The 27617-nt window shown below is 45.8% G+C and overlaps 1 protein-coding gene across 1 annotated transcript; it reads right to left on the bottom strand.

The window, feature by feature from the left end:
* Positions 1-30: 30 nt before the first annotated feature.
* On the bottom strand, positions 31-26746 carry DHX33 (DEAH-box helicase 33). The gene is made up of 12 exons (XM_022595804.3): positions 24043-26746; positions 21334-21494; positions 20220-20447; positions 19905-20075; positions 16587-16772; positions 15733-15844; positions 14418-14577; positions 14171-14259; positions 10924-11051; positions 10336-10539; positions 8614-8700; positions 31-3190 (listed from the first exon to the last, which is right to left on the bottom strand). The coding sequence occupies exons 1-12, from the start codon at positions 24332-24334 to the stop codon at positions 2882-2884; spliced, it is 2127 nt and encodes a 708-aa protein (XP_022451512.1). The 5' UTR covers positions 24335-26746; the 3' UTR covers positions 31-2881.
* Positions 26747-27617: the final 871 nt, after the last annotated feature.

Raw genomic sequence — 27617 nt, forward strand, 5'->3', positions numbered from 1 at the left:
TTTGCAGACCAAAGGCACAGCGGGCGGGAATGCGCCCTCTGCTGGTGGCCTCCGGTGTGGCCTCCCGGGGAGGCCTGGAATCCGATTCCTGAACTTCTTTAGCTGATTCGGCTTGAGTCTGGTGTCCCAGGCTTGCTGTTTAATTGGCCAGCATCCGTTCTCTCCAGTGGCTGCTTACACTCTCCAAATTTCCATCTACTGTTCTCAGGCACGGCCAGGCTTTCTATGACTTCGTGGAATGCACTCTTGCCACCACCAACTCCCAAAGACCAGCCTCCGGGATCACCTCCCATAAGAGGCCTTCCTGGAACTTCCTCCTCTCTTCCCTGAAAAACAGACTCATGCCTGGGCGACCCGGCCCCTGTGCTTCATTCTTTTCTCAGCAGAAACCTCCTGGCACTGCTGGCTTACCTGGCAGCTGACCCTCACCCCCACCAGACCCAGAGCTCCTAAAGGCAAGAGCCCTGGTTAACTCCTGCAACCCTCCAACCTTACACCCAGGTTCTGATGGGACATTATTTTTCTGGGAGCAAGAAGCCACAGCTTACATTAAATTTAGGTTAAGAACTAATGTTCCTACCTTACCAGGACACATAAGATATATAAGGTAGCAAGAAAGTAAGTCTTCCCAAATCAAGTGGCAAAGATAAGATATACTTAATATATTCTAAACAGCATTCTGTGAATAAGGGAAAGGAGACCCAAGAAAGAAGCCTCACACACGTACAAGATTCACTTTTAATGGATTTGATAGTCATGTGCAAATTTGAGCATTATATACAAGAGCCAGTGCTTCTTTAGAGCTATCTCTGTTTGAACAAGAACAGACTCTCAAAATACAACATAAACCTGAACCAACTAGATTTTTTTTGCTGCAAGTTATAATATTCTGATCAAATAAAATATAATAAAATTCTTGCTTCCCCACAGGTGCAGTGTTTCCTTCTATGCACAAGGAATGGTATCTTAGATGCCTGGCCACAGTTCTAAGCATTTCTTCACAGCTGGATTAAATGGATTTATGCATCACAGGACATAATCCGTCTTATCCACAGAGCAAAAACCTGTCTCCATTCTGGCATCTCTTTACCAAAGGTTTTTACCAAGAACTGGGTGTTGGCAGTTCTTAGATCTATGCTGCTCTGGGGGTTTCACACTCCATGATTACTAGAAGCAGAAGACAAACATCTGAGGCATGTGATCTGCTTGGAGTGCATCTATTTACATGAAGCTGCTCAAGGGAGCTAGTGATTCACCTAGATATGGATTTCACAGGTTGGAAAAAAGGTGGCACACCACCGGAGATTGTAGCATTGAAAAGAGTAGCTCAAGGTTAGATTGCAACATCACTGTGAAACATTTAACTTTCTTAAGAAAGTTTAAAGTGTACTTATCTATCCCCTGCAGCTCAATGTAAACAACCATGTATTTCTTTGTAGTAATACGGAGAGTCAGACCGGCTTTTCCAATCTGATTTAATCCCTGAGCAGCTATGTTAAAAGTTAACTTTTTAAAAAGCCCAATAAAAAACTACTGTATGAAAACTCTACCAGAATGTTAGTGACAAATATATTTCTGTACAGAAACATAGACGCTATTTACCCCTTATTCCTGCTCAGAAAAAATATACCTTTCCTGAAACGGTTCAGGTACTTGAGCTGGACATAAATGAGTAAAAGCTAAATTTTACTTGCCCCAGAGAATACCTCTATATAATTTGCTGAGGAACATAATAAATTACCCCAATCCCAATTTTTTACCAGCATGATGAACGTTTTATTAAAAATACAGTATTTTCTTTTACCAATACCTTTTGAACCCTAAACATCCTAGGCCTCTATTAAGTAAAGGAATAACCAAACTACTGCACATGTGTGTTTTGACCAATTAAGCACAATAAAAGGGCTAAATCTTGGCGTCTTCTAGGGCATAGCATTCTCTGGGGAAAGATTATTTGCTTTTGATAATTAAATAGCTAAGAAGGACTTTTGGTGTCTTTTCCCTCCTCAAAATATGAAAACAGGAAGAGACTGCGGAGACCCTCTAATCCCCTCTGACAAATATGGAAAATGAGGGCTAGAGAGGGGCGAGTGGCAAAGCCAGGCTGTCCCCAGGTCCCTAAGGAGGAAAAAATGATCGTAGGAAATAAATAAGATAAAAGAACATAAACACTAGATGAGGTGATGGATGAGCCAAAGCTGCCTGTGTTCTCACCTCCGCCCACCGCAGGGCCAGAGGAGAAATGCCATAAGCTCAGCTCAGAGACGCACCTTAGGCTCAAGTGTTTACGGCCCCAAAGCACCTCCCTCCTGAAACAGAAGTTAATCTCTTGTGTTTTCTGTTATAAAAGTCCATATGCAGATAGAAGTTAAAATAGATCCAAGGTCAACAGCTCTGTGACATCTGGTGGTGCCCTTTCCAGACGGTCCCCCTCAGCCTTGGGAACTCAGCGGGGTTTGTTGTACCTGGTTCACATCATGTAGAAAAGCAGTGACAGCAACCAAGCTCCACGGCTCACGATCCACGGCGTGTTTATCGTGGGCAGGCACAGCTCTGGGTACTTTCCTTTCATTTGCTCTAAACCTCATGACCCCAACCCTGTAAGTATTATTATTACCACCCCCACTTGGCAGATAGGGAAACTGAGGCTCAGAAGTTAACTAAGTCACCCAAAGTCGCCCAGCAAGAACTGAAAGCATCATTTTGAAGTCTCCAAGGTCGCTGCATGTCTGTGTGGTTCAGTCTGAGGAGTTTAGACAAGGATGCTTTCAAGCTCCCAGAGGCCGGGCATAATCCGCCCGATACGACCGCGGCCTCTCTGGGTGCCAGCCTGAGAGTCCGCGGCGAGGCCAGCTGTGGCCCAGCTCCCGCCCCGGGCGGCTCAGTTCCTGGAGGCCCTCAGCTTCCTCCTGAAGAAGTCGGGGGCAGCCTCGTACAGCCACTCGGCGTCCACCACGCACAGGTCGCGCATGTAGCACTTGTTGGTGAAGAGCAGCTCCGTGTACACAACGCAGGCCGGCTTGCAGTGGAAGAGGACGGACGAGGGGTGGATGGCCACGGGCTGGTGGGTGTCCGTGGTGGCATAGGACCCGTCGGGCTGCAGCTCGGCGGTGCTCATGAAGAGGCTGTGCGCCAGGCAGCGGCGGACGCTCTCTGTGTCCCCTCGCGACGACAGGATCGGCATGGACATCTGGTTCGGGAGGAAGCGAGACATGGAGAAGACCCCAGACGTGAGCACTGTGCCGCCACCCGCGGTGGGTGGAGCCACGTGCCCCCAGCGCAGTCCAGGGTGCAGGGCCCACGGTGGAGGCTGACACCCGGGCGGCTGCCTGCAACACCTGAGATCAGCGCTGCTGGAGGAGCACCAGGTCTACTGTCAATAGAAAATGAGGGAACTCACGCAGCCAAGGGATGGTGTGGCAGGAGAGCTGTTCAAGTACAAGAAGGGTTCGAAAATGGTATAATGCAGAACACAGCACGCTACTATGAGAAGAAGTCCCTCTAGTGCTAACAATGGGCCGCTGGCATCAGGCACAGGCCTGGGTAAGGGTGACAACTGTCCCCTAGGGACGTGCGGATGGTCCGTGACGCGGGCTGTCTCAAAAGACGCCTTACACACGAAGACAGTCACCACAGAGTTGCTCACAGCAGCAAAAAGTAGACACTCTCTCAGTGCTCAACACAGGAGAACCCGAACACAGACAAGCCCACCTTTGAGGTAAAATGTGGCGCGTCATAGCCATTGAATATATAAACATTATGTCCTCTAAGAGGGAATATAAGCGCGTAGGAAACTTGTTGGTTGATGATTTGGCAATGTCTATGAAAATCTAAACTCCCCATCTAAAAGTTCATTCTACGTGTACCAGAGCACAGACATTTATGTAGGAAGATGATCATTACAGCACAACCTAAATCATCACCATTAGGGGCTTGGCTAAATAAACTGTAGTGAAGACAGTGAAATGCTGTGAAGTCACTAAAAAGAACGAGATAGACATATGCAGGCGCTGCAAGACAGCCTAGACACAAAGTATTCAAGAAGTACTCCAAGTGCAAAAAAGCAAATTGCAAAACAAAGTGTTATACATTTTGTTTTAAAAAGAAAATTTTATCATGGTGTATGATCCTTTTAATGTGTTGTTGGATTCTGTTTGTTAGTATTTTGTTCAGGATTTTTGCACCTATGTTCATCAGTGACATTGGATTATAATTTTCTTTTTTTGTGATATCTTTTTCTGGTTTTGGTATCAGGGTGATGGTGGCTTTGTAGAATGAATTTGGGAGTGTTTCTCCCTCTGCAATTTTTTGGAAGAGTTTGAGAAGGATTGGTGTTAGCTCTTCTCTAAATGTTCGATAGAATTCACCTGTGAAGCCATCTGGTCCTGAACTTTTGTTTGTTGGAAGAGTTTTAATTACAGTTTCAATCGGCATATAGTAATCCTTTGCATTTCTGTGGTGTCAGTTGTGATTTCTCCTTTTTCATTTCTAATTTTATTGATTTGTGTCCTCTCCCTTTTTTTCTAGATGAATCTGGCTAAGGGTTTATCAATTTTGTTTATCTACTCAAAGAACCAGCTTTTAGTTTTATTGATCTCTGCTACTGTTTTCTTCATTTTTTTTCTTTGCGGTACGCGGGCCTCTCACTGTTGTGGCCTCTCCCATTGCAGAGCACAGGCTCTGGACGCGCAGGCTCAGCAGCCATGGCTCACGGGCCCAGCCGCTCCGCGGTATGTGGGATCTTCCCGGACTGGGGCACGAACCCGTGTTCCCTGAATCGGCAGGCGGACTCTCAACCACTGCGCCACCAGGGAAGGCCTGTTTTCTTCATTTTTATTTCATTTTTTTCCCCTCTGATTGTTATGATTTCTTTCCTTCTACTGACTTTGGGTTTTCTTTGTTCTCCTTTCTCTAGTTGTTTTAAGTGTAGGGTTAGATTGCTTATTTGAGATTTTTCTTGTTTCTTGAGGTGAGATTGAATTGCTATAAACTTCCCTCTAAGAAGTGCTTTTGCTTCATCCCATAGGATTCTTCACTATATGCAAATCAATCAATGTGATACACCACGTTAACAAATTAAGGAATAAAAACCATATGATCATCTCAATAGACACAGAAAAAGCTTTTGACAAAATTCAACACCTGTTTATGACAAAAACTCTCCAGAAAATGGGCATAGAGGGAACCTACCTCAACATAGTAAAGGCTATATATAGGACAAACCCACAGCAAGCATCATACTCAATGGTGAAAAACTGAAAGCATTTCCACTAAGATCAGCAACAAGACAAGGATGTCCACTCTTATTCAACATAGTTTTGGAAGCCCTAGCCACGGCAATCAGGGAAGAAAAAGAAATAAAAGGAATACAAATTGGAAAAGAAGAAGTAAAACTGTCACTGTTTGCAGATGACATGATACTGTACACAGAAAATCCTAAAGATGCTACCAGAAAACTACAACTAATCAATGAATTTGGTAAGGTTGCAAGATGCAAAATTAATGCACAGAAATCTCTGGCATTCCTATACACTAACAACAAAAAATCAGAGAGAGAAATTAAGGAAACAATCCCATTTACCATCGCAACAAAAAGAATAAAATACCCAGGAATAAACCTGCCTAAGGAGGAGAAAGACTTGTACTCAGAAAACTATAAAACACTGATGAAAGAAATCAAAGATGACATAAACAGATGGAGAAATATACCATGTTCTTGGATTGGAGGAACAAATATCGTGAAAATGACTATACTACCCAAAGCAATCTACATATTCAATGCAATCCCTATCGAACTACCAATGGCATTCTTCACAGAATTAGAACAAAATTTACAATTCGTATGGAAACACAAAAGACCCTGAATAGCCAAAGCAATCTTGAGAAAGAAAAATGGAGCTGGAGGAATCAGGCTCCCTGACTTCAAACTATATCACAAAGCTACAGTAATTAAGACAGTATGGTACTGGCACAGAAACAGAAATATATATCAATGGAACAGGATAGAAAGCCCAGAGATAAAATCATGCACATATGGTCACCTAATTTAAGACAAAGGAGGCAAGAACATAAAATGGAGAAAAGACAGCCTCTTCAATAGGTGGTGCTGGGAAAACTGGACAGCTACATGTAAAAGAATGAAATTAGAACACTCCCTAACACCATACACAAAAATAAACTCCAAGTGGAAAAGACCTAAATGTAATATCAGACACTATAAAACTCTTAGAGGAAAAGATAGGAAAAACACTCTTTGACATAAATCACAGCAAGATCTTTTTTGATGTACCTCCTAGAGTAACGGAAATAAAAACAAAAATAAACGAATGGGACTTAATTAAACATAAAAGCTTTTGCACAGCAAAGGAAACCATAAACAAGACAAAAAGACAACCCTCAGAATGGGAGAAAATATTTTCAAATGAAACGACAAAGGATTAATCTCCAAAATATAGAAACAGCTCATGGAGCTCAATATCAAAAAACCAAACAATCCAATTAAAAAATGGGCAGAAGGACTTCCCTGGTGGCTCAGTGGTAAAGAATCCACCTGCCAATGCAGGGGATATGGGTTCGAGCCCTGGTCCGGGAAGATCCCACATGCAGTGGAGCAACTAAGCCCTTGTGCCACAACTACCGAACCTGAGCTCTAGAGCCTGCATTCCACAACTACTGAGCCCCGCGCCTAGAGCCTGTGCTCTGCAACAAAGACAAGCCACCGCAATGAGAAGCCTGCGACCGCAACGAAGAGTAGCCCCCGCTCGCAGCAACTAGAGAAAGCCCGCACGCAGCAACGAAGACTCAACGCAGCCAAAAATAAATAAATAGATAAATTAAAAAAAAAAAGGGCAGAAGACCTAAATGGACATTTCACCAAGGAAGACATACAGATGGCCAAGAGACACATGAAAAGATGCTCAAGATCACTAATTATTAGAGAAATGCAAATCAAAACTACAATGAGGTATCACCTCACACCGGTTAGAATGGCCATTATCAAAAAATCTAGAAACAATAAATGCTGGAAAGGGTGTGGTGAAAAGGGAACCCTTCTGCACTGTTGGTGGGAATGTAAATTGATGCAACCACTACGGAAAACAGTACGGAGTTTCCTTAAAAAACTAAAAATAGAACTACCATATGACCCAGCAATCCCACTACTGGGCATATACCCTGAGAAAACCATAATTCAAAAATAGTCACGTACCACAATGTTCATTGCAGCACTATTTACAATAGCCAGGACACAGAACCAACCTAAATGTCCATCGACAGATGAATGGATAAGAAGATGTGGTATGATATATACAATGGAATATTACTCAGCTATAAAAGAAATGAAATTGAGTTATTTGTAGTGAGATGGATGGACCTAGAGTCTGTCATACAGAGTGAAGTAAGTCAGAAAGAGAAAAACAAATACCATATTCTAACATATATATATGGAATCTAAAAAAAATGGTACTGATGAACCTAGCTGCAGGGCAGGAATAAAGATGTAGACCTAGAGAATGGACTTGAGGACACGGGGTGGGAGGGGGAAGCTGGGGTGATTTAGAGTAGCATCGACATATTTATACTACCAGATGTAAAATAGACAGCTAGCGGGAAGCAGCAGAATAGCACAGGGAGATCACCTTGGTGCTTTGCAATGACCTAGAGGGGTGGGATAGAGAGGGTGGGAGGAAGGCTCAAGAGGGAGAGGATATGGGGATATATGTATGCATGTGGCTGATCCACTTTGTTGTACAACAGAAACTAACACAGTATTGTGAAGCAATTATACGCCAATAAAAATCTATTAAAATAAAGAAAAAAAAAAGAAAATTTTATATATGTATCCACGTATATGTGTATACACACACATATATAAAAACATACATACACAGGAAAAAATTCTAGAAGGATCTACACCAGACTATTATTTATCTTTGGAGGGGCAGGATTAAGGAGACTTTTACACTTTCTGCATTATATATCACTATTTTCTGCATGTATCAATCTGTAACAATTATGCACGGTTTTTGTAATCTGAATAAAAATAACAAAGATATTTCCACTAAAAAAACAAACCTTAAGGAGAATTCTAATAACATTGGAAAACACTTTTAAAGTTTATAAAAGCTGAATATAAATTATACATACAATGTAACTAATGATGTTAAAAAATTCATTTAAAAACAGGGCTATGGGCTTCCCTGGTGGCGCAGTGGTTGAGAGTCCGCCTGCCGATTCAGGGGACACGGGTTCGTGCCCCGGTCCGGGAAGATCCCACATGCCACAGAGTGGCTAGGCCCGTGAGCCATGGCTGCTGAGCCTGCGCGTCCAGAGCCTGTGCTCCACAACGGGAGAGGCCACAGCAGTGAGAGGCCCGCGTACTGCCAAAAAAAATATAAATAAAAGAAATAAAATAAAATAAAAACAGGGCTATGGAAAAACAGACTAAACTGGGGAGAGGTGGAGCTGTGGGTAAGTTTTACTTTCTTCCTTATTTAAAAATTTTCCTACAATGAGAGGTTTTTTTTGCAATCACTTGCAATAAGCAACCTGAAATTTTTCACCTAGAAAAAAGTGACAGCTTAGCCCCCCAGTGAACACCAGGAGGAAGAATACCTTTAGGCAGATATCCCTCAGCTGTGATCTGACTTCAGCTACCAGCATCATATTCTTGCTGTGGACAAAATTCTCTTTGCACCAATCCTGAATAGGAGAAAAAAGAGATATCACAGTCCTCTCATTTCTATAAAGAAAATAACATAGCACAATTTTTATTTTTAATTAAAAAAAAATTTGGGGCCGCACCACACGGCATGCGGGATCTTAGCTCCCCAACCAGGAATCGAACCCGTGCCCCCTGCAGTGGAAGCACGGAGTCTTAACTGCTGGACCGCCAGGGAAGTCCCAGCATAATTTTTAGAACACTGTTCTAATTCAGACGGAAAACTTCAGTTGCCAAAAATAAATACAGGAAAATATCTTTATAGCAAAAAGCATGAACCATAAAGGAAAACAGTAAAAATTTAAACTAAAGTAGAACCAAAAAATTCCATAGGTCAAGTCATGATGAAAAAAGCTAATGACTGGGATATCTGCATCACTACACCCAGTAAAGAATGATTACCTCCAGAATATATTAAAAAATAAATAAATAAACTCCTACAAATCAGTGAGAAAATGACCAATACTCCAGCAGAAAAACGACAAAGGACTCACAGAAGATTAACTACAAATGACAATAAACTTAAGCAAAGGTTCTCGGTCTCTTGAGGAATCAAGGCAGTGCAGTTTCAAATAACTGAGATACTACTTCACATCCCTCAACGTGGCAAAAATGAAAAGTCATTTCAACTACGAGCTGGAGAGGCTGGTGGAAATCGAAACTCCTCTACACTACTCCGGGGAGGATAAAGAGGTGCTGACAGCTCTGTGGACGCACATGCCAGCTGGGAAAGCTTGATGTAGCTGCCCGAAGACCGGCAGGTCCACTCCTGGCTGTCGACCCCAGAGCAACTCTCCCCCTTGTGCACAAGAGACCTGGACGGGATGGGCACTGCAGGTGAGGAGACGGAAACAAGTTGCAAAAAGGTAGCGTGAAGAAGCATTTACAGCATACGATGCCTGCGCATACAAAGTGAAAGCACGTGGTTGCCCACCAGGACCCAGACAGACTTGACAGGGGTTACAGAAGGGAGGAAGGACTGCAAAAGGGGCAGCTCAGGGCTCTTGTTTTGTCTAGATCATTTTATTTCCTTAAAAATAAATTGAGGCAAATACAGCAAAATGTTTACAACTACTAAAATTGGGTGGTGGCTATTTTTTTTGTTTTTTTTGCAAAGCATGCATGCTATAGCACAATTACTGATTTTTTTTTTTTTTTTTTTTTTTGGTGGGCCGTGCCACCCGGCTTGCGGGATCTCAGTTCCCTGACCAAGGATTGAACCTGGGCCGTGGCAGTGAGCCCGGAATCCTAACCACTGGGCCACCAGGGAACTCCCTACAATGACTGATTTTATTCTATTTTATTTTACTGATAAGTGAAAGAAAATATTGCCATTTTCCACCTTGGTCCAGGGAACTGAAATACAAGCAAAATCTGCTATGAAGAAAGTTAGGGGCAGGTGGGGAAACAAATCATTTTGTAGCTAAGAAACTGGGTCAACAAATACTTAACGAACTGGCCAACGTTAGGTATGAGTTAAACATAAGCAGAGGGAAAGACGGGAATCATGCCTTCTCTGGTAACCTCCCTGTGCACAGACATTTCTGAAATGACATCTGCCATTCACAGGCCCAAAAGGAGGCATCGTTTGAGAAGGGGAAAGAGACAAGGCCTACCCTGTTTCCGCCTGTGTTCTTGAAGGCCCGGTAGATGTTAAGCAGGGTGATGTGATCGCCCTCGCTGGATATGAACTTCTTCCGCACAGCCTGCACTTCATCCCGCCGGGAGGGGGGGTTGTAGAGAACGCTGTCCACTGACAGCAGGGAGATGATGGTCAGTATCTCCTCCGTGCAGTGGAATTTGGGGGACAGGAGGATGGTCTGCAAATCACAATTAAAAACAGTGTAAGCCTAGTTTTCTCCTGGCTTCTGAATAAAGTACTTCCATATACTGCTTTTGCAGCTTCCCTTGTAAGGCCTTAAGGGGCAGGTGTTTCTAAAACCATGACTATGTATGTTATTTTACTTTCTGTAAAACAGAGGGCTGCCTTCCCCGCATGATTCCATGTGGGTAGGGCTCATGACTTAATATGGCTTGAATCCCACACTGAGCGTAAGTCAGAGTTAGGCGTTAATAAGTAGGCGTTAATAATTATTTAAGAGAAAAAGAGAAGACTAATCTAGAAGCACTGGGTTAAGGAGTCTCCTCTGGGATGGCTGACCCATAACACACAGAAAGGGGACTGAGGAGAGGATATCATTTACTTTGGCAAATTTGGGTTCTAACGGGAAAGCCGCCATCTTTCTTCCTATTGGAGTCAGGGTGAGCTGGCCGTCTTTGTTTTCAAGGGCACCCAACAGCTCCAGCTGGGCGATGGCTGCCTGAACGTGATCTACAGAAAGACATAAAAAGGAGTCGAACATTCAGAACAGGACGAAGCTGGAGCTAGTTCATTACTTCAGGGCACTTCTGAGAAGCCGACGTCAAACCACAGCAAAGACCACAGCCACACTGTCCCCATGAGGTGCTTTTCAAAGCTGTTAAGCACAACATTGTCTTCAGCTCAACTCTCTTTAAGTAGTGGCCTGCAATTTGGCAATGTGTGTGTAAATCTGAAACCCAGCAAAGTTACACTTATGAATTTCACCCCCAGATATACTCGGACATCGTACAGGGACCTGCATCTCCAGACACTCACACACAACAATGGAAATGCCAGGTGCCTCAGAGGCCCCTGATGAGAAGGACACTATTTACTATCTTATTCTTTTTAAATTTGAACCATGAAAATGCATTGCCTATTAAAGAATAAAGATGCAATTCTAAGAATGTAATAAATATCTACACAGAGGGGAATGATCTGTAAAATACATTAAGTGAAAAAAGCAATGTACCACACACCTATGGTCAACTAATCTATGACAAAGGACGCAAGGATATACAATGGAGAAGATAGTCTCTTCAATAAGTGTGCTGGGAAAACTGGACAGCTACATGTAAAAGAATGAAATTAGAACACTCCCTAACACCATACACAAAAAATAAACTCAAAATGGATTAGAGACCTAAATGTAAGACCAGACATTATAAAACTTAGAGGAAAGCATAGGAAGAACACTCTTTGACATAAATCACAGAAAGATCTTTTTTGACCCACCTCCTACAGTAATGGAAATAAAACCAAAAATAAACAAATGGGACACTTAAAAGCTTTTGTACAGCAAAGGAAACTATAAACAAGACGAAAAGACAACCCTCAGAATGGGAGCAACTATTTGCAAATGAAACAACGGACAAAGGATTAATCTCTAAAATATATTAACAGCTCAAGCAGCTCAATATTAAAAAAACAAACAACCTAATAAAAAAATGGGCAGAAGAACTAAATAGACATTTCTCCAAAGAAGACATACAGATGGCCAAGAGGCACATGAAAAGATGCTCAACATCACTAATTATTACAGAAATGCAAATCAAAACTACAATGAGGTATCACCTCACACCAGTTAGAATGGGCATCATCAGAAAATCCACAAACAACAAATGCTGGAGAGGGTGTGGAGAAAAGGGAACCCTCCTGCACTGTTGGTGGGAATGTAAATTGATACAGCCACTACGGAGAACAGTACGGAGGTTCCTTAAAAAACTAAAAATAGAACTACCATACGACCCAGCAACCCCACTACTGGGCATATACCCTGAGAAAACCATAATTCAAAAAGACACATGCACCCCAATGTTCATTGCAGTACTATTTACAATAGCCAGGACATGGAAGCAACCTAAATGCCCATGCCAGATGAATGGATACAGAAGATGTGGTACATATATACAATGGAATATTACTCAGCCATAAAAAGGAATGAAATTGGGTCATTTGCAGAGACGTGGATGGACCTAGAGACTGTCATACCGAGCAAAGTAAGTCAGAAAGAGAAAAACAAATATCGTATATTAACGCATATATATGTGGAATCTAGAAAAATGGTACAGGTGAACAGGTTTGCAGGGCAGAAATAGAGGCACAGATGTAGAGAAAAAACACATGGACACCAAGGGGGGAAAGTGGCAGGGGACAGTGATGGTGGGACAAAAAAAAAAAAAGAAAAAGCAATGTGCCAATGTCTATCGGTAGGAGAAGGATAAATGCATTTTGGTTTATTCATAGACTAGAATAGTATTTAGTAATGAAAATGCATCAGACATAAACCTTATAAAACACGATGAACGAAAAGGGAAGGTCACTGGGAAATCGAGGCATAAACATGCCAACCGAAACAATGCACGTGTATGGAATAAAATATTCAAGAAAAGCGAGGGATTCACGGACAAAACCTGAGAGGTGGTTAACTTCAGGTGGGGAGTGTGGCAGCCTCTGGAGGCTTTGCAACCCTGGTAACGGATGCACAGGTGTGGCTTCGATATTTCCACCTGACAGGAATGTGCCTCGTTTGTATGTAGAGATTTAGCAAGAGAAAGAAAAAAAAGTGTAGAACAGTGCACAATGTGTGTTGCTATTTGTGTTTTAAAAAGAGACTATATGGAATTCCCTGGTGGTCCAGTGGTTAGGACTACACGCTCTCACTGCGGAGGGCCGGGGTTCAATCCCCAGTCAGGGAAATAAGATTCTGCAAGCTGTGCAGCCAAAAAAAAAAAAAAGCAAAGTTGATCTCAGTCTTGAAGGCTGGTGCCTTTGCTCTTGGCCTGTTTCTGGAAGAAGTGCTGGAAAGCTGAGTGAAAGGCCCATAAGTGCTGTTGCACCTGGGGCTGGAGACGCCCGATCACAACCCTTTCTGCAGGCACCCCGGTCTGGGAGGAGGATGGAATATATGTGTCCAAGGACTGATGAAATAAAATTCATGTGATAAATAAATAAAAGACTATAGGTACTTGCAAAGATTTTCTCTAGAAGACACTGGGAAATGTTCACAGTGGTTGCTGTAGAGGAGGGAAACTGAGATCACGGAGGGGCCCTGTATACCCATCGACTGTTTACTTTTTTAACCAGTTGCACTTCTTCACTTAAAAAAAAGGAGAGGAAAAAAAAGAAAATGGTATATGTTGAAGAGATGCCAAGTACGAAGCTACCATCATTAAAACTCCCCATTATTTTTTCTTTCACCATGGAGAGATTATCAGTGAAGGGCAGGGACCCATCAAATTCCGGTCAAAAGCAAAGAAACTTAATCTTTTCAGTGCTTTTGCTGGCAAAAGTACGATTTCGTTAGGTTTGCAGTATCCTGTGGACCCCCTCGACCACCTTCCCTGGGTCCTGTGGTCTCGGAACCCGCCCATGATGCCTACATGAAGCCGCCGATTCTGCACCGCGATGGTGCTGATGGCACCGCATCTTTCCTTTCATGATTCTGAGTTTCTTCTCTGAGAGTTAAGGTTGTTATCCACCAAATTATACTAAACAAAAGGAGACCGCTGGAAGACCTGGTTGGTTTTTTTTGGAGTCCACTGGTTGTTTTTGTCCATTTTGTACACCTTCCCAAAGACCCCACTTACCTGGAGATGGCTTGGACATGAAGTCAAAGGTGAGCACATTTGGGACTTTCATTGCGAGGAGCTGCAGCATCACGCTCGCCAGGTTACACCTGCAAGTGTGAGAGACACAGGTGGTTCACGCAGGTGTTCCTGACCCCCCAGCCGGCGAGGCAAGAGCCGCCCACCAAGGAGAGTCAGTTGGAGGATACGGGCCACAGGGACAGGAGCCGCGGGACAAAGGGCAGGTGTGGGAGCCCCTTGGGCCTGCCTTTGGATCTCTGGCACCGTCATCTTCTCAAACTTCTCAAACTCATCCTCCGTGTAGAGCCGGTAACAGATACCACTGTCCTCTCTGCCAGCCCGTCCTGTGCGTTGCCAGGCCTGGGTCTTTGACACCCGTTGCACAGCTAACACCTCCAGGCCACTGTCTGGTGGGAGAATGGCCTGTGTTAGTGCTTTGCTCGTCACATGAACAAACTCTGCAGCATGGGCAACGAGAGGCACTGCTCAGAGTGCCGGGGACCCTCTCTGTGACACACGGGGGCCCTCTCTGTGACACACGAGTCCAGAAGAGCTCCAGCCTGCGTCAGAAAGCACGAAACCAGACCGGTCTGTGGTGAAGCAAGGCCTTTGCTGTGAACACCGTGTGAAACCTGTGACTAAAACATCAGAAGGACCTCGTGCTTGGGGCAGGGACCCAGCAGGGTAGATCTCAGAGGCCTTGGCTTCGATCACAGGTGACCACAACCCCGTTTGCCCAGGACTAAGGGGGTCTCCCAGGACTTGGGACTCTCGGTGCTAAAACTGAGACAGTTTCCAGCAAACCAGGATGGTTGGTCCCACGTCAAACAATGACCCCAAAATGAAATGCCTCCAGTCCCCTGTGTGTTGCATCCTCCCTCCTGCTCTATTATAAAAGAGAGACAATGTAATGCTGTTACGCCTAGGAGTGAATGAGACAGATTTTCTTATAAAGGTGTATTTTGTGCCAGGCACTGGAGAACCAAGCCCTTTCACGTACGTGGTCCCCAGAGACACACATGAATGACAGCACCCTTGAAGGCTTAGCAGTGCATTTCAATTAAACGTTCGGGAGCCATAATTTCAGCTGCCTCAAATCCTCTGTGGAGTAAAGCAAGGTAGAAAACAGACCTGAATAAAAATGACTTCAAGCAAGCTGCCCACCGCACACACTCAGGAAATAGCTAGTGCCTCGCCCCAGCCTGGGGGGGTCTGCTTCCTTCCTGGGAGACTGGAGGTCAAACCAGCCTAGCTCAGATGTCATTTCCGAGGAAGCCTCTGATGTGGTATCAGGCTGTCCCTGGCCTGAGAGCCATCATCCTCGCCTACCTTCTGACGGGGTTGCATGCCCTCTGCCCAGGTCCCTGACCATCTGTCCCCAGGTGTGCCACTTCTGGGCTCTTCTTTCCTGCCTCACGTGCCTTTCTGGCCCTGACTGCTGGACTGTGGTGCTGCCACCCGAATCTCAGGTAGTTACGGACATGAGACAATCATCTGGGGGAAACTGGGACACAGGCTGCTCACTACACAGAGAAGAGACATCAGGAGCTACAAATTCTCACCGGGGTTATACTTCTTTGCTTTAACCATGCCCGTGTCAACTACATATTTTATTCCTGTAATGGTTATGGAGGTTTCAGCGATGTTGGTTGAAATGATCACTTTGCGACAGCCCTAAAAGGAGGAAGAAAACCAAAGAGCCATATGACACACATATGATTCAGAAGTTTTAAAACACATTCCTCACCGTGAATTGTCACAACTCACTCATGATCAAGAAGAGATGACTTTTTTATTATGACAGTCATTAATATTGATGGCTGATCACTAAATTGGGCGGGGCGGGGCAGGGTAGGGTGTGGGGAATGTTTCAGTCCTAAAAGTTTATTTTGAGGCAATGAGATGTGGTGGGAGAGGCACAAGATTCAGAAGCAGGTAGATGTGGGCTGGAGTCCTGGCCCTGCCAGCTACCTCCTGTGCCCCTTGGGCAACCGTCACTTCACCCCTTGGGGCCTCGGAACTGGGATGGTGACCCACCTTGCGGTTCTCGAGAGGATGAGAGACAGTATGTGTCAAGTGCTGGCACAGTGCCTGGCACAGCATGGGCACCCAAGGAACGTAATGTGGACACAGGCTCTGTTAACGGTGGACCGTGGAAGAGTCACTCACTGAGTCCCTGGCTCCTGCCTTTGCCTCTCCCTCACCCCCGGACAGCTGTCTCCCTGTTCTGACCATGGGACAGCCGTGTCTGCAGCCCCACATTACCCTCCTGCATCTTTCCAGTTCATGTGTGTGGTCCCTGCACATCCCGTCCCACACACCTTATCTGGAGCCTGCTGACAGGAGCACAGGCCCCACTGGTGCATCCATCTGGGTACCCAGGGATGGGGCTGGGCAGGAGAAGGGGTGCACTCACCTTCGGGGCCCCCTGGAAGACACGCAGCTGCTGGGCGTAGGGCAGGGAGGCATAGAGCGGAAGGACCAGCATGGAGGGGCAGCCGTCGGGGAGGTGTTTGGCAATGTCCCGGCAGGTCTTGCTCATGGCTTCGATCTCCTCCTGCCCAGTGAGGAACACCAGGATGTCCTGAGAGGAGGGGGCTTCCTACAGAAAAGGGAGAGTGGGATTACTAGGCCTTGACAGGAGCACAGGTTGCACAGAACAATGGTCACTGATGAACTTTCCCAGTTATTTTTCTTAACTCTGGAGACATAAATGAGCCTAAACATCGGTGTCTCCCCTGGGAGAAAACCCACACTGAGAATGCACGGCTGCAACTTACTCGAGTTAGCCAGCTAGGTTTAAAAACGAATTAAGGAGATTTTGAAGAAAGATGGCCAGATTGCTTTTGCAGCGAGAACAATGCCACGAAAAGCACAATCAGGCAAGCAAATAAAATCTGCATGAAGCTGCCTTCCTTTCACAATCATCTTGAAAGATGGAGCTGACAAAAGAGACAACTTGGGGAAATCCTGATCCACGGAAATGGCCGGAAGCACTCATGCTGGAAAAGGAGCCCTAATTGAATGAGGCCATCAAATGTACTTTCATAAACCCCCAAAGCACGCTGAACGTGGACAAGGGATTGCGATCCCAGGCTTAACTGGATCCTTCACCTCGCAAAGGGAAGAACATGTAAGTGTTAACTGCACACCCGCTGATCCAATCTTCCTTTGATGTCTGTTCAGATACATTAATTTGTAGAGTACTTGTTTGGCAAAATAATTGAAAAATGTTTAACAATTATCTATATGCTGTACATGTGTATGTGTCTATATATATATGTCTATGTATGAATACATATATTTATTATCTATGTATTTATATGTGTGCATGTAGTTTTTTAGCCCGGTATTAATAGGACAAACGTTCAGAGGTGCACACACACAGAAAGGATAAAATCTTATTATTATTTTTTTTGGTGGCGTGGCTTGTAGGATCTTAGTTCCCTGACCAGGGATTGAACCCGGGCCCTGGTAGTAAAAAGCACCGAGTCCTAACCACTGGACTGCCAGGGAATTCCCAGGCTAAAATCTACAACAGTCAAAGCTTCATCAAGGGGAGGTATCATCAAAGCCACCATGTAACCAGAGGGCACTGCAGGCACTATTCATGAAAAATCCTCATCTCAGGTTTGCTTTTAGCAGCTAAACAAGGCAGACTGACCTTCTCCAAATACTATCAAAATGACGGTGAAGGTATAAGCCCAGGAAGACAGGGTTTCAACCCATTTTTGAAAGATAAAGAGATGGGGCAGGAAGTGAGTGACTTGGGAAGTGAGTGACTTGGCCGGGCAGAGGGAGTCCCGACGGGGGAGCGTGCAGACGGGGTGGTGGGAAAGCGGTGAGCCCACTTCCCTGGAGAAGCCACAAAGGCTCGGGCTCAGAGCGAGCCTCGGGGGCTTGTGCCGGCATGAGGACCCAAGTGTCAGCTGGAAGTCTGAGTACAGTGTGGTTGAACCCCCAAGTCCCCTCCTCCACCCGATGCGGCCAGGAGGTTGGGCAGACACGGGGTGCTGTCGTGGGATTCAACACAGGAGGGTGGCAGAGGGAAGAGCCAAGAGGACAGCTGTGCGGAGGCCTAGGAGAGCAACCTGTTTGGAGCAGAAAAGCAGCATAAACAAAGGACCCGGGAAAAAGTGGATTGTGTTTCAACACATAAAAAGTATTCATGATTGGCACGTGATAGATGTTAGAACCCTTGGGGAAAAATTGGCCGTACGTACATAGAAAAGTTGTATGACTGTGTGGAACAAGGAACAAGGCACTGCGATGGTGCACAATGTAGGGTCGTCATATTGTAAAGACTGATACTTGATTTAAAAAGACATCCTGGGGCTTCCCTGGTGACACAGTGGTTAAGAATCCGCCTGCCAATGCAGGGAACACGGGTTCAAGCCCTGGTCCGGGAAGATCCCACATGCTGCGGAGCAACTAAGCCCGTGCACCACAGCTACTGAGCCTGCACTCTAGAGCCTGCGAGACACAACTACTGAAGCCCATGCACCTAGTGCCCGCGCTCTGCAACAAGAGAAGCCACTTCAATAAGCCCGCACACTGCAATGAAGAGTAGCCCCTGCTTGCCGCAACTAGAGAAAGCCTGCACGCGGCAAAAAAGACCGAACGCAGCCAAAAATAAATAATTAAAAAAAAAAAAAGACATCCTGATATAATCATTTTATATGAGAGGATGTTTCAGAAACAGGAAAGTAACATCCAAGGGTAACAGTTAAGAAATTGAAGGTGTACCTTCAAGAGCAGGATCTAGGCTGGGAAAGTGAAAGCAGCTCCTGTTCTTTTATGAGCTTTTTAATAGTAGCTTTTTTTTTTTTTTTTGCGGTACGCGGGCCTCTCACTGTTGTGGCCTCTCCCGTTGCGGAGCACAGGCTCCGGACGCACACGCTCAGCGGCCATGGCTCACGGGCCCAGCCACTCTGCGGCACGTGGGATCTTCCCGGACTGGGGCACGAACCCGCGTCCCCTGCATCGGCAGGCGGACTCTCAACCACTGCGCCACCAGGGAAGCCCTATGAGCTTTTTAGAACTAAGTACTTGACTTTTTAAACTTTAAACTATACACATCACTGAGCTTAAAATAAAAATTAGCTTTCAAAAGTTGGCTTCTAGATTTTTTCAGAAAGTTAATGGAAAGGTAAAAAGTCTATTTTATACAAATTAAACCAAAATATGAGATTTAATCACTCGAAATTTTAAGTAAACGTTTAATAAAATGGAAAAAAAAATCGAAATGTTTCTCTGTACAGTTTTTTGTTTTTTTAAAAAGAAAACTCTAAATTGCAACCCATTATTGGTTAATACACTAACTTTTTTTTTTTTTTCAATGAGACAGAAAATACCAGAGGACATCACATGTAGTAAAAGGAGACTGTGTTTCCTAAGACTCACTCCAGTTCTACACATTGTGTCCTGGGTTGCAATATAAAATGTGTGTCTTACTGGGGGTTCCAATCAAAATATGCTTGCAAGCCACTGCTTTAACATATGGACGTTTTCTGGCTCAGCTGAGGAAAGATGCTGGTCAGGGTTGAATTATTTTTTTCAGAGAAAAAAAAAAAGACACTGAGAAAAAGGATAAAAATGTGGACATGGCAAACGAACTCCATATTCAACTTCAGGACACAGCTCACAAAATGGTTTCGTTCGGCAGCTTTTCTTTTCAAGGCTAAATGCTCGAGGTCAAACAGGCCTTCCCAGGAATCTGCACCCCAGTGCCTACCTGGTGGATCTGGAAGACGGAGACCAGGGCCGCGTGTAGGTAATCGTGCTGGGGCTGCTTGGTGTAGAAAATCTGGATCGGGTGCTGCCGGCCCTCCAGGTAGAGGACGGGGGCTCCACTGAAATACTGGGAGAACAGGTCCACGTCCATCGTGGCCGACATCACAATCACCTGTGTGCGAGACAGGGGCGGAGGATGGGGACAAGCTTGGAGCAGCCTTTCTGTGCCCCCGCTGAGCCCTGAAGGCCGCCGAGGAGGCCTGCGCCCCCCCATGCCCACTGCCCTGGGTCCCTCAGTAGCACAGGCTGCACCTACTTTGAGAGGCAGCTTCCCCAGCTCCTTTCGCCTCTTCTGGGCAGCTTTCACCACCCCAAAGAGCACATCCGTGTGGACAGTCCGTTCATGGGCTTCATCCAAAATGACGCAGCTGTACTTCCGAAGCAGGGAGTCTGAAATGGCCTCGCGCAGAAGCATGCCATCTGTCAGGAACTTGATCTTGGTGTCCTCCGAGGTGACATCGTCGAAGCGCACCGTGTAGCCAACCTGTGTGGAGAGATCACTCATTCACTCAGCAAACGTGTGTTCAGCACCCAGTGTATCCAGCACGGTGCCAGGCACTGGTGCTATCGTAGCGAACAGGACCAACTCCGACCCTGCCCTGCTCCCAAGGCAATGGACACACGCCTTCAACTGCAATGATGATAAACACTACAAAGAATTTAAAACTAGCCTCCTCCTCCCAGCTCCTTCATAGTTTCAAGTGAAGCTATGTACACATATGAAAAGATGTCCAAGACGTTTTTAAGTCAAATGGGTAGACACCCACACAAACACGAATAAATCTGACTTATATACAGTTCTGGGACTCATTCTCAATACCCACCTATATACTAGAAAAATGCTTACAAGTTTGTAGAAAGATATGTAGATAAAAGACTTAGCAGATGTTACCGAAGCCTTGAAAGTGCTCAGGAAGGGCTTCCCTGGTGGCGCAGTGGTTGAGAGTCCGCCTGCCGATGCAGGGGACACGGGTTTGTGCCCCGGTCCGGGAAGATCCCACATGCCATGGAGCGGCTGGGCCCGTGAGCCATGGCCGCTGAGCCTGCGCGTCTGGAGCCTGTGCCCCACAACGGGAGAGGCCACAACAGTGAGAGGCCCGCGTACCGCAAAAAAAAAAAAAAAAAAAGTGTTCAGGAAAAAAACAGCTAATTTATCCAAGTTGCCAACAGATTTTGAAAGCAAAGCAAGTGGGACTGACAGACCCTCTGATCTCTTGGGAACTGGTAAAGAACTCTGAGAGAGGCTGAAACAATTGTGGCAAGAAAGAAGCTTGAGATGTATAAGTAGTCTTGTTCAGAAAAATAAGTCAGGGGGCCGGGAGTGGGGGTTAGGGGACCAAGGACTGTCAGTAAAGAAGGAAGTTAGGTACCAGCTTCCCGAGTTCAGTTCTCTTCTCGTCTGAGACTCTGGTAGCCAGAGAGATAGCAGCCACTCGACGAGGCTGGGTCACGGCAATGATGGCCTGGCGGCCAATCCCCCCTTCATACAGGTACTGAGGGATCTGCGTTGTCTTCCCAGAGCCGGTTTCCCCTAGGAAACAAAAAAGTCTCATTTAAATGCAAATTGACGTGCCCCAGAGCCCACGGGCCACAACTACTGAGCCTGCACGCCACAACTACTGACACCCCCGCGCCTACAGCCTGTGCTCCGCAACAAGAGAAGCCACCGCAATGAGAAGCCCGAGCGCCTCAAGGAAGACCCAATGCAGCCTAAAAAAAAAAAATGGTCCACATCAAAATTTTAAAAAAATGCAAACTTAAACATACTTCACAAAACAGATCAAAGTCAGAAGGAAAAGATAAGAAAATACTCTAAGCTGATAAAGCCACGGGAAAATGTGTACCCACATGTACTGCCAGCAGCGTGTTAACTGGGATTGTTTCTTGGAGGGCCACATTATACTAGGAAAATCTTTAAAATGTTGTACCCTCTGACCCACAATTCCACTTGCAGGAACTGATTCTAAGGAAATAAAGATGTGTATAAAAATACAGCTTCAAAAGAGTTTTAGTCAACTTTGCTCATGACAGCCAAAAATTAGAAACAATGTAAGTGGTCAGCAACAGTAACCAGTATAGTAACAACATAGAATGGAATACAAACGTTATATAAAAATGTCCTACTTTTCAAAGGGATAAACGAGATGTAAATGCACTGCCATGAAGAGAGACATCTGCTCCTACACTGCAGCCACAGCTAAGTCCTCACCGTTCCCCAGCCAGCCGCCTCCTTTCAAACCCTCTGCCTTTGCCCACACTATTATGAAATATCTGCCCCCACGCTGCCTGCGTGACAAACTGTACAAGATGCGTTAGACCTCAAACTCTCCCCCCAGGGGCTGCGCCGCCGCCTCTGTGTTCCTTAGAGCCTTGTTCATCTCGTCCATCACTGATCACCCTACACTGTGTGAAAGCATTTAAACGTTTCTGTCCCCCTCCAATATCAGAGGCCCCTGGGGGGCACAGATGGCCTGTCCGTCTCTTCCATGTACTTGAGCACCTGCATACAGTAAGCACCCAACCTTATTTTCTACCCTCCCGTGTTCCCTTCCCAGTGCCCAGTGCCCAGTGTTCCCTTCCTAGTGCCATCACAACAAAGAACTGTAAACCTGTGCATCCCTCCCCTCACGGCTACCAGTACCCAGCCCTGACCTCACAGAGTCCTACAGTCCTGTGGTTCTTCCATTTTCTCCCCTCTGACTGCTCATCCTTCCTGACCCGGACACGAATCATGGACAAAGAATTTGATTATTCCACACTCCTCCTGCTGAGTTCATCAGGCAAAACCCAAACCGGGATCAATGTCTCCCTGTCCATCTTTTTTGCTCCTACACCAAGAAACTGAGCATTGCTATAGTAAAATAACCCAACTGTGCTGACACTGACCTGAGTTTGCCGTGGGGCTAAATGCACCTGGGCACGAGCACCACTGCTGATCCTTGTTCTTGGTTCTGCAGCCCTTCTTTTGTCCCCGTCCTCCCCAAGGACCCTGTAACTCCCATCCTCATCAGAGCTCCCGTGCCTACTTCACAGGAAAGTGAAGTCCTCAGAGGTGATCTCTCGCCACTTCCCCCTGCAAGCTTTTCTGCAGTCACCCCCATTCTTACCTCCCTTCTCCAGCCCCCCAGCCTCTTGGATATCCATCCTCCTCTTGGATATCCAGGCCCGCTCTGCATCTAGCCCTTGTTGCCAAGGGCCCCCGTTCCCCACGCCCTCTGTCTCTGCTCTATTAGTGCCCGCTTTGCATTTTCAGCCTCCTCTACTGAGTTCTTCCCCTGAACCTATGAATATCTGAAAGTTCCTCTAGGTCCCCCTCCTTTTTGTCAAAACAGAAGCCTGCTCCCACTGCCTTCATGCCCTCACCTCCTACCTATTTCTCAGCCCAGTGACAAATCAGCTCCCAGAGCTCTGCCGAAACAGCGCTCAACTCGATCCCCAATTGATACCTCGCATCCAATCCAGTGGGCACTTTTTGGGTCCCTATTTTCTGGTCCCTATTTTCATTGCTGCATCTGTTCACTCCCTTCCTCTTATAACTCTGTTCCTTAGGTTATCAACTCTCCTGGATCTCCTTCACCTCTTTGGAGGCTCATCCTCTCGGTCCTTCAGGAGCTCCTCTTACTTAAACGTTGGGGATCAAAGCCCCTTGCAATTGGTCCCCGGCCCTGAACTCTGCCTCTTAATTCGTGCACCAGAAACTGCTACTTCCGTCAGACCGGACCGTCTCTCGCCTCCACTTTGTCTCTTATGCTGCAGGCTCTCTCCTCTGCGTCCAATGCCTCCCTCCCCGACTGGCTCAGATCCACTCTTCTAAGCTCCCAAAGTTCCCGCTGCGTCCCTCTACCCTTCCGCACAGAAGGCGAGTCTTTGCCGAAGGCGCGAGTCACTCGCACCGGCTGTGAGCACCTCCAGAACGGGCTTGTCTGACTTCTCCGAGGCCCCTCTCCTGGCCCCAAACAGAAAAGGCAGTCAGGTTTGTTGTAGAAACGAGTGAAAGACGGGGAGAAACACCTAAGAAAAGCTGTTCTCGCGGAGCTCGAACGGGGAGAGAGGAAGGACGCGCCGGCGCGGCCACCCACCGAGGAGGACGGCGCTGTCCAGGTTTCGGAGCTGGGCCAACAGCTGCCCCCGCGCCTGGAAGATGGGCAGACTCCGGCGCTGCAGCTCCACGGCCTCACGGTAGGGGCTGACCGAGGGCTGGGCCAGGGGTGGCTGCTGCCTCCGGCCACCTCCTCCTCCGCCGCCGCCGCCGCCGCCCCCGGTCAGCAGCATCACCACTCGCCGCCTGTGAGGGCAGGACCCGGCGCGCCTCAAAGGCCCGGCGCCCGGCCGGAATCTCTTGCCCGGCGGGAAGCCCGCCTCCTCGGGCATGTCGGGAGGGCAACACGACTGGAGGCGCGAAAGCGGGCAGCTCCTGCCGCTCCCGGGAGCCGACAGCTAGCGCGCGCCGCCCCTTCCCGCCACGTGCTGGTGGCTCCCAGCGACGCCGCTGATATCACCGCCACCCGCAGCCTTTAGAAAGGGGACTCCAACTCCCAGCATGCACTGGCAGCGTGAGCAGGCTTTCATTTCCCGAGGGCGGGGAGAGCAGGGTCCGAGGTACAACCGGAAAAAGGTCCGGAGCGACAACAGTGAAGGACTGGGTGTACGGTTCCGTGGGTCCTTAACTTTGGATAACAACCATGGTTTTCTTGTCCTGCTAACAGTATTTCCTTCCAGTAAACACGCGTTTCCCTTTCTCTGCCACAATAATGGTCGCTCTTCAAGGAAAGTATTTAATTTTGTAAAATTAATGAGGTGCACACAAATATTGGTTATTTAATCCTCCAAATAACTGATGTTATATAGTAGATACTGATATCATCCCCAATTTACAGATGAAGAAACTGAGCCTCTGAGATGAGTCATTCAGATGTCACAAAATCTGAATGTTGAGGATACTGGTGATCATCTTGTGTCACAGAAAAAGAAAGATATATATTCTATGACAATCATACATTCTCCTCAGAAAGTTGCTATCCCAAAGGACATGGTCTGCTCCTGTAATACAAGCAGGGAAAGAGGGAGTCTGATGGAACTAAAATTGTCTTTTATCCTTCCTTTCCCAAAATATTCGTGCCAGACTCTCAAGTTCTTTACGGGGCTCCCAGCCCCATCATACACATGCCAATCAATGAAAAGATTCAGAACTCCAGCAGGAAAGTAGGATATGATTAGTTCCTCCTTCCCCTCCTAAATTCAAAGCTCTTAGAGAATTTGCTAATTCGCCACAGAAGGACCAGCAAGCAGCTGTTTGCTCTGCATACAGGAAAAGTGATTTCCAGAGAATTCATCATAAGCTTCAACCCATGTGAAGGACATCAGGCATCTTCTGAAGTTCATTTCCATGAGACTTGCCCTATTTATGAACCTATTAAAAATCCTCCTTCCCCTTTCCTCCAGGTCAGAGGTAATTTTTCTCCAGTTGCTGGTAGTATAGAGACCAGGGTTTCCTGAAAATGTGCATATTGAACTAATAGCAGATACGTATTTAAGAATAACTGACAAAATTCTACTTCCTTCTAAGTATTAATTTAGAAAGTCAACCCAAAATTAAATGGAAACAACTGTCTTAGTCTTTTCAGGCTGCTATGATACCACAGACTGAGTGGTTTATCAACAACAGAAAGTCATTGCTCGCAGTTCTGGAGGTGCCAGCATGGTTACTTTCTGGTGAGGGCCCTCTTCCTGGTTCATAGCTGCTGCCTTCTTGCTGTGTCCTCACGTGATGGAAGGGGCTAGGAATCTCTCTGGAGCTATTTTATAAGGCATTAATCACATTCATGAGGCTTCCACTTCATGACTTAAGCACCTCCCAAAGGCGTCACTTCCTAAATACCATCACATCAGGCATTGGGATTTCAGCATGAATTTTGGGGGGACACAGACATTCAGACCATAGCAGTATCTGTTAGCTCTCAAATTACGGATTCTGAGTATGTAAAAGACAGACCTCAGTCCTTCTTCCCAGTGTGCTTTCCAGAGTAACCTATTGGAGGGGACATATGCTCCAAATGATTACAAGAGTACCAGGTAGGTAATATAAATGAGTGAAATAATTTCTTGATAGAGCAAGTGCCCTGTCTCTAGAAACAGCCACTAGTTATCTCTCGGCAGCAGGTGCCATGCAGGCCTGGTACTGCCAGATCTTCCAGTTTTTTATTTTTTCAAGAAGAGCCCCAAATGAAGATTTTCATGTGAAATCTGTCAATTTAAAACACTGGCTCAAAAAACAAAAACCCCCACAAAAACCATGGTGCAGGCAAAAGTAACCACATGCATAGGTAATTCATTCATAATCTCTGGCCTAATGACCCAACTATTCTGCAGCTTCAAAGCTAAGTGGAACAGAGTTGAAAAATAAAATCCTGTATTGGCATTAAGCAGTGTTACACACATTGCCCCCTCCCCCCAATCCTTCATATTAGTCTGAAATCTGCTGTCCCTCCAAAAGGAGTCTCTTGTGGTTAAGTGGCTTTCATATGCAGATGGTCATAAGCTAATAGCTATTCAAGAAATATCTGGGCTCTTCTTCTAAAAGGTGAATTGTCAGACACATCTCATTCTTAACTGCTCTGCAATGGTTCATGGATTTAACTCTCTGTTCTTACCATGACCATACCAGCTGGTGGTCATTGTTGTTGGCTGGCTGGTCGGACCACCAAACCCCTGCCGTTGATCATGTTGTTTTGCTCCATCCCACTTTGAGACAGTCATAAGCTTCAGCAACTAGGTACAAGCTTGCATGCACATACATTAATCCCTCTATAATTAAAAATACCAGATAATAGTTTGCTGATCAATAAACAAAGTATTTATTCAGCACCCATGTGCCAAGCACTATGCTAGGCACTGTGGTGGATACAAAAATTTAAGACATGGTTCCTGCTCTTAAGGAGCTTTTACATTCTCATGAAGGAGATGAGACTAATTTACATGTACCCGCTAAGAACAATACAATAATTTGGTGTAAGAGTATGTTGTACAGACTCAAAGTGTCATAGGGATTCAAAGAACACAGGCAATGAAATAGGCCCTAGAGTCAAGGTATCTTGAGGAGCCAGGAATGGGGCAAGGCCTTGAAGAACTGAAAAGAATTAAGTTGAGGTCCCTGGTTAGGTAGAAGTGGAAGTAACGTTCAGAGGAAGACAAAGTATGCATTTGATATGGGGGCTTACTAAGAAGTTACTGTGCATTTCTGAGCAGAGAAGTGACTTGATTATACAAAGTTCAACAAATTTAATGCAAACTTGTAAAATATATAAGTAGCTTAGGGGACAGCCTACAGAACACTGAAAACAACGGCAGTATCATGACTAGCAACACAGATGGCACTTACCTGTCAAAGGAAAACACAGCCACAACATAAAATGCAGGCTATGAAGGACAGATGACAATCCTAGGAAGCCCTTTACCCAACAAGCCAATAGCGCCAATATTTCCTAATTTCATAGGCCCCACAGACAGAGTGAGGGTTTCATTACCAAGAATCCAGGACTTGGGTGCTCTCTGCTTAGAGACTACACAAGAGGTATGAAAGATACTAGGACATACAACAGTGACACAGAGAAAGAACAAGTGGAAGAGAGAAACAAAGAGAAATCCATAGTGGAAA

Source organism: Delphinapterus leucas, chromosome 19, assembly GCF_059928025.1.
Source record: "Delphinapterus leucas isolate spDelLeu-1000000601 "Yukka" chromosome 19, BTC_Dleu_Yukka2, whole genome shotgun sequence".
NCBI classification, from domain to species: domain Eukaryota; kingdom Metazoa; phylum Chordata; class Mammalia; order Artiodactyla; family Monodontidae; genus Delphinapterus; species Delphinapterus leucas.

What these genes read in the sequence shown, in the direction of transcription:
- DHX33 (XM_022595804.3), bottom strand. Translation starts at nt 24,334, where the DNA reads ATGCCCGAGGAGGCGGGCTTCCCGCCGGGCAAGAGATTCCGGCCGGGC. An exon ending in GAACTGAACTCGGGAAGCTG is followed by an intron (nt 20,448 to 21,333) that starts GTACCTAACTTC and finishes CTCTCCACACAG; the next exon opens with GTTGGCTACACGGTGCGCTT. An exon ending in TGGGGAAGCTGCCTCTCAAA is followed by an intron (nt 20,076 to 20,219) that starts GTAGGTGCAGCC and finishes TCTCGCACACAG; the next exon opens with GTGATTGTGATGTCGGCCAC.